Source organism: Chiloscyllium punctatum, chromosome 10 (genome assembly GCF_047496795.1).
Source record: "Chiloscyllium punctatum isolate Juve2018m chromosome 10, sChiPun1.3, whole genome shotgun sequence".
Taxonomy (NCBI): domain Eukaryota; kingdom Metazoa; phylum Chordata; class Chondrichthyes; order Orectolobiformes; family Hemiscylliidae; genus Chiloscyllium; species Chiloscyllium punctatum.
The window spans coordinates 38,372,864-38,386,241 of record NC_092748.1 but is presented as its reverse complement, the minus strand read 5'-3'; the positions used below and the strand labels follow the sequence as shown (position 1 = coordinate 38,386,241).

Below are 13,378 nucleotides of genomic sequence, written 5' to 3'. Positions count from 1 at the left end.
ACACTGATGGCGATTGATGTGAGAAATGTGCCAAATTCATGGGTCATTCCAGTGAATACAGAGGTGAATGGGGCAAAACAGTTCTCTAACAATTTCAATTTAAGTGAATACATCTTCCTGATCTTGTGATTTTGTAGGAAAAGCCCACGGACCTGGTGACAGTACAAGATATTTGTTACACTGGCAGTTGGCACTTAATAGTCACTGAGATTGTATGGATATCAGCTCTAACTGAATTTTGATGATATACACTAGGCTGAGTTTGAACATTTCTTGATATCAGCACTAACTCGTATTTGCTCTCTCAGATTAGGAGGAGATCATGAAGTCCTCAGAATATGACATACATCCTAAGGATCCACAATCACGTGATACACATGCATCCTCCACCACCATAGAGATGTTCAGCATAGAGTGTACTACAGCAGAGTTAACTAGGTTGTCACACAGTGGGTGTGATACTAGAGAAGCACAGCAGATCATGCAGCATCCGAGGAGCAGGAGAATTGATGTTTTGGGTGTAAACCCTTCATCAGGAATGAGGTTTGTGGGCTGGGATTGTTGGGGGGAGAGGGGGGGGGGAAGCTGAGAGATAAATGGGAGGGGGGGTGAGGTTGGGGGAAGATAGCTGAGAATGCGATAGGTAGATGAAGGTCGGGGAGAAGGTGGAATGGATGGATGGCAAATGTGATGGACAGGTCAAGAGGGCGGTGTTGATTTGGAGGCTTGGGACTGGGATAATGTGGAGGGAGGGGAAATGAGGAATCTGGTGAAATCCACATTGATTCCATGTGGTTGCAGGGTCCAAAGGTGGAAGATGAGGCTTTCTTCCTATAGGCATCTGGTGGTAAGGATTTGGTGATGGAGGAGGCCCTGGACCTGCATGTCCCTGACGGAGTGGGAGGGGGAATTGAAGTGTTCAGCCATGGGGCAGTCGGGTTGGTTGGTGCGGGTGTCCCAGAGATGTTCTCTAAAACACTCCGCAAGTTGGCATCCAGTCACCCCAATGTAGAGGTGACCACATCAGGTGCAAGGGATACAATAGAGGACATTGGTGGAGGTACAGGTACAGTTCTGTCAAATGTGAAAGGATCCTTTGGGGCCTTGGGTGGGGGTGAGGGGGTAGATATGGGTGCAGGTTTTGCACTTCCTGCAGTGGTAGGGGAAGGTGCCAGGAGTGGGGTGTGGGCTGGTGGGGGGTGTGGATCTGGTCTCTTCAGAATTCTGATAGGGATGGGGAGGGAAATATGTCCCGAGTGGGATCTATTTGTAGGTGGCAGAAGTGGCAGAGGAATATGTGATGTATATGGAGGTTGGTGGGGTGGAAGGTGAGGACCTGGAGGGTTCTGTCCTTGTTGCAATTGGAGGCATGAAGTTCAAGGGCAGAGGTGCGGGAAGTGGAGGAGATGCGCTGGGGGGCATTGTCAAGCGTGTGGGAGGAGAAATTGCAATCTTTGAAGAAGGAGATCTTCAAAGATTTCTAATTTTCTAATGTGGAACTGGTCATCCTGGGAACAGATGCAGCAGAGGCAGAGGAATTGGGAATAAGGGACGGCATTTTTATGGGAGTTAGGGTGGGAGGAAGTGTAGTCTAGGTAGCTGTGGGAGTCGGTGGGTTTGTAGTAGATGTCCATGGTTAGTCGGTCACCGGAGATGGAGAGGTCCAGGAAGGGGAGGGAGGTGTCCAAGATGATCCAGGCGAATTTGAGGTGGGGGTGAACGGTGTTAGTGAAGTTGATGAACTGTTCAACCTCCTCATGGAAGCACGAGGTAGCACCGATACAGTCATAGATGTAGCTGAGGAAGATGGACTGCTCCACGCACCTGACAAAGAGGCAGGCATAGCTGGCGCTCATGTGGATGCCCATGGCTACCCCTTTGGTTTGGAGGAAGTGGGAGGATTGGAAGGAGAAGTTGTTGAGATGGAGGACCAGTTCAGCCAGGTGGATGAAGGTGTCAGTGGAATGATACTGGTTGAGATGGCGTGAGAGAAAAAACAAAGGGCTTGGAGGCCTTCGTCATGGTGGAATGATGTGTACAGGGACTGAATGTCCATAGTGAAGATAAAGCATTGGGGCTGGTGAAATGAAAGTCTTGGAGCAGGTAATGGGCATGAGTGGTATCTCGAACGTAGGTGGAGAGTTCTTAGACTAAGGGAGTTAGGACTGTGTCAAGGTAGGCAGAGATGAGTTCAGTGGGACAGGAGCAGGCTGAGGCAACGGGTCGACCAGGGAAGTCAGGTTTGTGCATTTTCGGAAGGAGGTAGAATTGCATGGTGCGGGGTTCATGGATTATGAGGTTGGAGGCTGTGGATGGGAGATCCCCAGAGGTGATGAGATTGTGGATAGTCTGGGAGATGATAGTTTGGTGATGGGAGGTGAGGTCGTAATCGAGCGGGCAGTAGGAGAAGGTGTCTGCGAGTTGGCACCTGGCTTCAGCGATGTAGAGGTCAGTGCGCCAAACTACCACTGCACCCCCGCTTGTCTGTGGGTTTGATGCAACACTTGATTCTACCTCCTACCAAAGATTCACAAACCTGAATTCCTGGCCAACCCATTGCTCCAGCCTGCTCCTGTCAGAATGAATTCATCTCTGCATATCTTGACACCATCCTGTCCCCTTAGTCCAGGAACTCCCTACCTATATTCAGACACCACCCACGCCCTTCACCTCCTCCAAGACTTTTGTTTCCACAGCCCCCAATGTCTTATCTTCACTATCGACATCCAGTCTCTGTACACATCTATCTGCCATGACAAGTCCTCCAAGCCCTCCATTTCTTCCTCTCACGCCGTCCCAACCTTCCACTGACACCCTCATCCACCTGGCTGAACTGACCCTTACCCTCTTCTCTTTCCAATCCTCCCACTTCCTCCAAACCAAAGGGGTATCCATGGGCACCCACATGGGGCCGAGCCATGCCTGCCTCTTTGTTGGGTACGTGAAACAATCCACCTTCCACAGCTACACCGGCACCACTCCCTATCTTTTCCTCCATGACATCGATGATGATATCAGTGCTACCTCGTGCTCCCATGAGGAGGCTGAACAGTTCATCAACTTCACCAACACCTTTCACCCCAACCTCAAATTCACCTGGACCACCTCAGATACCTCCCTCCTCTTCTTGGACCTCTCCATCTCTATCTCTGGTGACTGACCAATCATGCACATCTGTTACAAACTCACCGACTCCCAGAGCTACCTAGATTACACCTCCTCCCACCCTAACTCCTATAAAAATGCCATCTTATATTCCTAATTCCTCCGACTCCACCACATCTGTTCCCAGGATGACCAATTCCACCTTCTTCAAAGATCGCAATTTCCCCTCCCATGTGATCAATGCCCTTCAGCACATCTCCTCCAATTCCTACAACTCCAACCTTGAACCCTACCCCTCCCAACGCAACAAGGACAGAATCCCCCTGGTCCTCACCTTCTACCCCACCCTCCGTATACTTCACATCATCCTCTGCTACTTAGGCCACCCTTAAACAGATCCCAACACTGGGGACATATTTCCCTCTCCACCCCTATTAGCGTTCCAGAGAGACCATTCCCTCTGCAACTCCCTTGTCGGATCCACCACCTCCACCCACCCCCCCCCCCCCCTCCCCCCCACCACCAGCCCACACCCCATGCCCACACCTTCCCCTGCCACTGCAGGAAGTGCAAAACCTGTGCCAACAACTCCTGAGGGACAGGATTTACACATATTTGGAAAAGTAAGGACTGATTAGGGATAGTCAGCTTGGCTTTGTGCATGGGAAATCATGTCTCACAAGCTTGATTGAGTTTTTTGAAAAAGTAACAAAGAGGATTGATGAGGGCAAAGCGGTGGATGTGATCTACATGGACTTCAGTAAGGTGTTCTCCCATGGGAGACTAGTTAGCAAGGTTAGATCTCATGGAATACAGGGAGGACTAGCCATTTGGATAAAGAACTGGCTCAAAGGTAGAAGACAGAGGGTGGTGGTGGAGGATTGTTTTTCAGACTGGAGGCCTGTGACCAGTGGAGTGCTACAAGGATCAGTGCTGGATCCACCACTTTTCGTCATTTATAAAAATGATTTGGATAGGAACATAGTGGGTATAGTTAGTAAGTTTGCAGATAACATCAAAGTTGGAGGCGTACTGGACAGCAAAGAAGGTTAAACCTAAGATTACAATGGGATCTTGATCAGATGGGCCAATGCACTGAGGAGTGGCAGATAGAGCTTAATTTAGATCAATGCAAGATGCTGCATTTTGGGAAAGCAAACCTTAGCAGGACTTATACACTTAATGGTAAGGTCATAGGGAGTATTGCTGAACAAAAAGACCTTGGAGTGCAGGTTCATAGATCCTTGAACATAAATATGCTCTCTACCAGTGAAGGTGTTTGGTATGCTTTCCTTGATTGATCAGAGTGTGAGTATAGTGTTGGGAGGTCATGGTGTAGCTGTACAGGTCACTGGTTAGGCCACTTTTGGAGTATTGCGTGCAATTCCAGTCTCCTTCCTAACAAAAGGATGTTGTGAAACTTGAAAGGGTTCAGAAAAGATTTACAAGGATGTTGCCAGGTTTGGAGGATTTGAGCCATAGGGAGAGGCTGAACAGGCGGGGGCTGTTTTCCCTGCAGCGTCGGAGGCTGAGGGGTGACCTTATAGAGGTTTATAAAATCGTGAGGGGTATGGATAGGATAAATAGACAAAGTCTTTTCCCTGGGGTGGGGGAGTCCAAAACTAGAGGGCATAGGTTTAGTGTGAGAGGGGAAAGATAAAAAAGGGATCTAAGAGGCAACCTTTTCACACAGAGGGTGGTATGTGTATGGAATGAGCTGCCAGAGGAAATGGTGGAGACTGGTACAATTGCAACATTTAAGAGGCATTTGGATGGGTATATGAATAGGAAGGGTTTGGAGGGATATGGGCCAGGTGCTGGCAGATGGGACTAGATTAGGTTGGGATATCTGGTCAGCATGGATGAGTTGGACCGAAGGGTCTGTTTCTATGCTGTACATCTCTATAACTCTATAATATTTTACTATTGATGCACAAAGATCAGATACCTTGATATGCATACTATTTATTGCATGAGGCAGCACAGTAGTTCAAAGGCTAGCACTGCAGCCTCCCAGCACCAAGGACTTGGGCAACTGTCTGTGTGGAGTTTGCACAGTTTCTTCATGTCTGCACTAGTTTCCTCTGGATGCTCCAGTTTCCTCCCACAGTCCAAAAATATACAGATTCAGTGGATTAGAGCTGAAAATGTGTTGCTGGAAAAGCGCAGCAGGTCAGGCAGCATCCAAGGAACAGGAGAATCGACGTTTCGGGCATCAGCCCTTCTTCAGGAACACATTTTCAGCTCTGATCTCAGCATCTGCAGTCCTCACTTTCTCCTCGAAGATTCAGTGGATTAGCAATGAGTAATGCAGGGTTTGGCATATGGTAGAGGGGCGGGTCTGGGAGGAATGCTGTTTGGAGGGGTGGAGTGGACTTGATGGATGAATGGCCTGCTTCTGCACTGTAGGGATTCTATGACATTTTCAGCAAAATACTTGTTTCAGACAGTAACCATTCAAGTTAAATTTAAAAATTCTTTCTCATTAATGGCACAAAAATATGAGCCAAACAAATAGCTCTGGACAAGAATGCATTTGAAAGCTATGCTCAGCTTTCTCTGACAGGCTAATTACATGAGAGAAATTAAAATTATGGGCCTTATTGTTTACCAATTTAATTTAAATATCCATAGTTCCTTATGGAAATGATTAAATAGGTTATTAAAATCTGCTTAAACAATAAATATGATGGCCTGTTAACATTTCTGCTTTAATAAAGATATAATCACTGCTTTTAGTTAAATTTGTGTCTGGCCTAAACAATGTTTGAAGTTTTATTTAAAAATATACATGACATATTCTATCAACTTGATTTATTTGTTGCCTGCAATATCAGAGGTGAATTATGGGCTGGCATATAAACAAGTAGAATGTCCTAAATAATTTTGAAATGATGCCCTTTGAAATAATTCTAACTGAGTTATTTTGGCTGTGTTGGAATTCATTCAGCAGCAGTTTGAGTTTTTTCAAAAATAAATACATTCACGTTTGTGCCTTTCAATTCCATTGATTGTTAGATTTTCAAGAGTCTACACATGTTATATATCAACTTTCCATTATGATTAAGTAGTTTGGCAATTGAATATCAATTCTGTTTTAATTTATCAAAATATCACTCTATCATTAAATGTATTTGGACCTAGGTTAAATTGTGTAATACAATGAAAATTAGGCTTCTGTTATTGGTATGCTGAAACACATTCTTTTGTCTTTGCCTACAAAGGTAGTGAGGAATGCATAAACCCTGCCTCGTAGGTTGCTGACTCACTTAGTTTATGTTAATTCTGTACAGAAAATCCTTTATCAGACTGAAATAATTTAAATTGTTTCCTGAGGCAATGCATATGAACTTATCGCTGTAAGAATCTGGCTGACCCAATTTCAGCCCAGGGTCTAACTAACACAATACTAAACTTGGAGACCACCCACATTTAGGTAGCATAACCTTTAGCAAGTTATGTGTTTCATGTGATTAAACAAAGTGATAACAGCATGATATCTTCTAATGTGCATCCAGAAAAACTGGTAAGAGTGCTTATGGACATGCCTCCTGAGGAAGTGGAGACATTATGCTCTCTTGACTGTCATATTGATGTGGGTGGATCAGGACAGACTTTTGGTGATCATTACTCCCAGGAACTTGACATTCTCGACTATCTCCACCTCAGTATCATAGATGGGAGAGGAGCATCTCCTCCACTCCACTTCCTGGACTCAATGACCAGTTCCTTTATTTTGCTGACATTAAGAGGGAGATTTAGTGGTCGGTGTGTGAATTCTCGGTCCACATCATAGTAGAGTGATGGGCTGTTCATCCCTGAGCTGAGAGAGGGATTGGTGATTCATGTTGGGCATGCTACCAATAAGCCATGTCTCAGAGGTAGCTGTGCTGTCACACATTTAAAATGTACACCTGGCACTGGTCTGCATCAGGTGTACGGCCCCAGTTGAAAGGGTGGGTGAGAGGCTTATGAAGTATGCAGAAGCCTGGACATCCACCAGAAGTGAATTTTAAATATAATTTTAAACTCTAATCTAATGGGGGTGTTTGAAAACTTTCTTGGGAAAGGAGAAGAAGCTTCATTGAACTTGAATATTAACTCTGTTTCAACCTCTACAGATGCTGCCAGATCTGCTGATTTCTCCAGCACTTTTTCCTTCAGAACTCCAGCATCCACAATATTTTGCTTTAATTTTTAGAACAAAGTCAATGTTGAAAATATGGAAAAATGCTGCAGTGCAACCTCCATAGACAAGAGACACTCATACAGGTCAGAGGTCAGGAACAGGGCCAAAGACGGTCCTAAGGTTTATTAATAGCTCTCTGCAAGCTCTCCTCAGCTCTAAGTAGCAGGTGGGAAGTTCTCATGCCAGCTGACAGCAAAAGAAAAGACAGATGAAAGCTCTATGGATAGAGGTCACAGAGGGGATTAGCAGCACTGAGATCATCTCACAGACCTGGTTCCAGTATCCTCCTGAGATCAGCACAGGTGAATGAAGTTTCATTATGGAGATGGGCAAAGATGGAATGTAATGACGAGTCCATATCTGGGCTTTAACATTGCTTGGCTCCCAGAGGCAAGAAGAAGATGCACACCTGGGAATGGATTCAGCCAAAAGCACATGTAGATGTATAATTTGTAATAGTGGGGGCGGGTTTGCAATGACCAATGACCCGGCACGATGTGGAGTGATCACAGCCTGTTACTTTGGCAGCGTAAGTGTGCCTGACATTCCACACAATTAAACAAGGCTGCTTTCTTATAGGATAAGAGGGCCTACAAAATAAGGGCGAGAAGCTGGAGAGGTGGTAGAGTGGCAAAACCGATTATCCTCATCCCCAAAGAGGCCACAGACAGCAAATAATTGGAATTGGACCATAGGCTCCAGCGAAGATTGGTATAAGGTACAAGGTGATGAGCTTCCAAGATAATGCTATGTGCTGCTTATAGAGCCAGAACCTCAAAGGCTCAACTGGAGGAAGTGTCATGATTGTTGTGCTTATATGGACAATCCTTATTTCATTTGTGCTGCTGATGGCTCTATAGCACTTAGGATGTACACCTGGCAACACAACACAACTCGGGGAATGTAAACACTATTGTGGAGACCTAACTGTGATGTCATAAGTTGCCAATCTGGAATGTTATATATTCTCAAACATCAGGAGTGTGGAGTATTACCTTAAACTTCCATCTCTCTGTCTCCTCCACAAGTCCACCATCCAGTGCCTAGTCTGAGGAGGGATCACACTCACCCCCTGAGGAAATTGTGACACAGACTTTCTCAGCACCCAGCCACCAGTGCAGGCTCAGAAAAATATGTGAAGATGTTTTACAAGAGGGGTTGCAAGCCTTTAGCAAGATCTTTAGAGGTGTCCACCCAGGCTGTGAGCAAAATCACCCAGACTTTGAATCACAGAATCCGAACAGTGTAGAAACAGGCCCTTCAGCCCAACAAGTCCACACTGAACCTCCGAAGAGTAATCCACCCGGACCCATTCCTCTGCCCTCTATTTACCCCTGACTAATGCACCTAACCTACATATCCCTGAACACTGATGGGCAATTTAGCATGGCCAATCCACCAGACCTGCACATTTTTGGATGTGGGAGGAAACCGGAGCATCTGGAGGAAACCCATGCAGACATGGGGAGAATGTGCAAACTCCACACAGACAGTCACCTAAGGCAGGAATCGAACCTGAGGACCCAGCACTGTGAGGCAGCTGTGCTAACCACTGAGCCACCGTGCGGCCGCCACCAACCACCAGCCCCAACTCTGGACATTCTGCTGAATGGGCAGACCCAGCAGACTGCAGAGTGTGTGCACACAAATGTGCTCTAACCTGTACTCCATCACCTTCACTTAGGGATGCAGAACCAATACAACAAGAGGAACAGCAGTGTGGACACAATTCCAACTCCACATCCCACTCTGGGAGGAGCAAATGGATTCCATGCTGGAGGTTGAGCAGCTGGCATAACCTAGAAGCTCCATGTAAACTGCTGAAGAGTGACACTGATTCCATCAAGTATATTAAATCTACCCTGACAAAGAAAACAATGAAAGATTGACTTCTTCACCTGGCACTTATTCTACCCACAGTGCATACACTTATTGATTTGAACATTTTATTGCAATTAATTGTCCTTTTAATGAGATTAAAAGCTTTTCAATTGTCACTTTGTATCTGATGAGTGGGTTCCCAATATTGAGGGCCACCGACTCACTATAATAGCACTCTGGCACAGTTTCATGAGGAACACATCCCAAGGTCATTACGCCAGATGCAGCGCAGTTCAAAAAAAATCGACATTCTGCACAATGCTTCTCCTCATGGGAAATCCAAAACCACAGGGTAATGCAAAACTAAGCGACCTAATTATAAACTGATAAATCCAATAAGGAATTCAGGAGAAACTTCTTTACTAAGAGAAATCTGTCTGAATGTGGGGGGAATTACTTCTACAAGGTATGACTCTATGAGTCTATGAGGGAGAAAGGAATATGCAGATAGGCTTATATTATATAAGGCAGAAGGAGACTTGTATGGAACAGAAACAGAGCAATTGAGTTGAATAATGGCCTGTTTCAGTGCTGTAAATGATATGTATTAATATAAAGCTTAACCTGAACTTAGTAAAATTTCAACATTGTGTTTTTCTACCAATTGAAATCTGAAAATTTCTAAAATGCATGTAATCCATTTGCCCAGATTTTTGTTTGTCGGTAGGCAGTTACAGTTTGAGGTGTTCTCATGTTCAATCAAATGCATTGACAAGACATAAATTTTGTCTACCTACCTCATAAGCATGATAGTGACAGGGCAAGGTGCAGACATTCCAAAGGGCTGAACAACTTGCGTGCAAAGAATGAGTTCCTGTCTTGGCAGGATGCCAAATGGAAGCGATGTAGGACAGGCCTCCCTGTTTAGCAATTCAAATTTGTGCATGCTACCCTATGGAATATACCACCTTCTCCTTCTTCTCAATAACAACCTGCATTTAAATAGTGTCCTTAATATATTGAATCATCCCAAAGTGCTTCACAGGGGTGTTACAAAAAGCCACCTCCTCCTTCATCTCTATATGTTCCACCCCGGAAATGGCTCCCAGATGTCCAATACCGATGACTGTGTACTCACAATGGCGATGTTATGGAGGTCATAATAGACTTGGAGATACATCCCAATAAGTACCTGATGGCTCCCCTTGAGTGGCTCAGACTGTGTAACCGTTGTTTTTGAACGCTGATGATCTGGTTCATGATGTTTCTGGTATTTTATTGGCTTTTGTTTTTATCCTCGCATGGCTGGATAGAAGAAGGAGCACCGTCAGCCAAGTGCAGAGGAGGAAATGTGTTTCTATGCATTCTGGGCTTTTCTTGGAAGCTCAAGTATTGCTCTCATCCGAGGCAAGATACGATTAGTTCTCCCTGAGAAGCCATGATGAGTAAAGCTATCTGTAGAAAGTCTTCCTCATCCTCCCTCTCTTCAGAACTTTGCCACACTCGTCTCTGCTCCAATTCTTGCCACTGTAACTTTAGCTCCCACAGTTCTTGCAGAATTCATGCGCACAGGTTAACAAAATTTCTATCCTCCTTGAAGGTATGCACTAAAGACATCCACAAACAAGCTACAGTATTTCTACAAATGATGTCACAGTAGAAGAAATCAAAAGCACCACATACACAAGTTACATGCCTTTTAAATAGCACTTGCTGTGAGGGAGGGGAACCTGTTCAGTGCAGAATGATGTGCTTCAAAAATATCCACCAATCAGCTGATTGATGCCACAAACCAACAAATTCTGGTGCATCTGACACACCCAGGCTAGTGATCTACCCAACATGATGTATGTTGGAAGTATATGGCATGCCTTTTTCTTAATCCAGGCAAAGCACCAAGAATGCTATCCAAGCAAAACACATGGCCTTAACACCTAACGACCACTGCAAAGCAGATAATCTAATCAAATTCTGTGGTAAGATCACAGGACAGATAGAAACATTATAATAAACAAAATAAGTTATATTTTACATCTGTGAATGCTGTCACAACAATGGAAGAGTAAATGCTTACTGCATTGTACTGCACATACCTCGGAAGTGAGGTAATTTTACCCCATTTCTCAATACAAAATCTTCGGGGTCCATTGCTGCCACGTAACGATGCAAAGCCTTCATAGGGTATACTTGATGTACCTGTGACAAACTAGCAAAGAAGTAGAGTCGTAAATAGCATTAGTGGATATACAGATGCTTAGTAGAATACCTCAGTGAGGTAATTGGTTTAACTGTACCTGTAACAATCTTAGTCTCTGCTCATTGTTGAATCTTTCAACTGCAGCCCAAAACCACCTGATCACTATATGATTGTCATGGTACCCTTTGGGATAATAAATGAAGATATATAAGATGCTGAGTTTTTAACACATTAAACCAATAACAAGATTAAAATAATCCAAATCATCTCACCTCCTCTATACTCTGTATTGTTTCTCCAGTCACTTAAATCAATCTCTGCTGTGCCAGCAATGACTAATTCTAATTCCCGTGCATCAAACACAGAAACAAGCCGAGCATCCACCACCTAGAATAAGGAACTGTTATTAAATAAAAGCAGAACACCAATTAAACTAACATCTGAAAGTTATCCTGAATTCTAGTTTGAACTTGCATCCATGTAGTTGGAGCCAATGAGTTTAATTTGACCTTGGATAGAGTGAAAGTAAATTAAGATATTGTGACTATTAGCATATTTTCATTAACGATTTTTAAACCTCTGGATCCCCTAAAATATTATTCTTTATGTTTTATCATGAAAGATGGTTTTGGCCTTTCTTCCTATCAAGACCCCATATTAAAGGGAAACAGTAAAATACTTCTGTGCCACCCTATATTTTTCACTTTCCCTATTCTTTATCTAGGGATACAAATTTATTTGCTACTTCAAAGAAAAAAAAGACAAGACAATTTACGCAAGGCTTGTTGTATGATAGCCAGTAATTATTCAAATAAAGTTAGATAAATTTGACATGGTCTATCCCAACAATTATTTGTATAAAATGAAATATTTTGGCAAGAACAATTGTCAGATTATCAACATTCCTTTATTTTTATTGTATATATTGTGTATCTGCCATCCTTACCTCATAGAAGCCACGTACTAAACTTTCTGTTTGTTGCACAACACCTCTCTCAATGCGCCACTTTACCATTTTTTCAATGTATTCTTTCTTGTTTTTTTCTACAACAGGGATGTTTGCTCCACCTGGCTTCAGTTCTCTCTCTGTAATCTATCCCAAAAAAAATCAATCATTTCTTGAAGAAATGAATTTCAGATAATTGAAAAACTGTAATATTATTTACCTTAACAGTTCTAAATATAGGCATCAAAACATATAGAATTGTGAAGTAGTAATTGTGAAGATATAGTCACTCAAGATTAAGTTGATAATATAGCATAAACTAAATATTCAGATTACAACTGGCAGGAATTACAAACATTTTTAAATTAAAAATATTGGAAGTAAAAAAATCACCAAAGTTTAAGCTATAACCAAGTGCTTGTCAATTAACAAAAAGATAGATTTCAGTCACATGTTCATATTTGATCAAGAATTTAGCTTATTAATTCTTTTTAAATAGCTCATCTCGTGAGACTGAGCTGTTTGTGGTTGTGTTACGATTGTGGGTGTTGTGGGTACATTTAAGAAACAGAAAGAAAGAAAACAGGGATCTATAGCAGAACTAATGTGGATTTATTGCAGGGAATCCAATGAAAGTATAGCATGTCCAAGAGTGGAGTAAATTCAAGACAACTTTTTTACTCTTATAATCCAATCACTTTGTAAATGATTAGAATTTTGGGTACTAAGGAAATGAAGGGGCAATATAGGAAAGTGGAGTTGAGGTAGAAGATCATCCATGATTTTGCTGAGTAGTGGATCTGGGTCAGAGGGTCAAATGGCCACTTCGTATTTATTATAGTCTAACAAAAAAGTATAAAAAAGCTTAAAAGTATGTAATAATTCTTCAATGGATTGTATTAATATAATAAATGAGGAAACACTTCGTAGACTATAAACTCTATTTAAAGATATTACAGCACCGTGTTCTAATTACATGACGAAGCAAGTTAAAAATGAAGTGCAGTATGGTATAGGGAATAGATTATAATTAGGTAACAAGCATAACCTGGTAATGAGGAGGTCAGGTTGATTGGCATACAGTATGTGCTGTACTTTTATCCTCTGGCCAGAGGAGTGG

At 43.1% G+C, this 13,378-nt stretch overlaps 1 protein-coding gene across 2 annotated transcripts in view; it reads right to left on the bottom strand.

Annotated features, from left to right (window-relative positions):
- hecw2b (HECT, C2 and WW domain containing E3 ubiquitin protein ligase 2b) overlaps nt 1-13,378 on the bottom strand; it is a 338,435-nt gene that overhangs the window by 10,382 nt on the left and 314,675 nt on the right. The window contains exons 25-28 of one of the 2 annotated variants that reach the window (XM_072578957.1): nt 12,259-12,405; nt 11,585-11,699; nt 11,410-11,495; nt 11,209-11,321 (exon numbers count right to left, since the gene is read on the bottom strand). In XM_072578957.1, coding sequence (XP_072435058.1) covers nt 11,209-11,321; nt 11,410-11,495; nt 11,585-11,699; nt 12,259-12,405 — 461 coding nt within the window. Of the gene's footprint in view, nt 1-11,208; nt 11,322-11,409; nt 11,496-11,584; nt 11,700-12,258; nt 12,406-13,378 lie in introns of those variants that run through there. The other variant, XR_011961647.1, reaches the window with a different exon arrangement.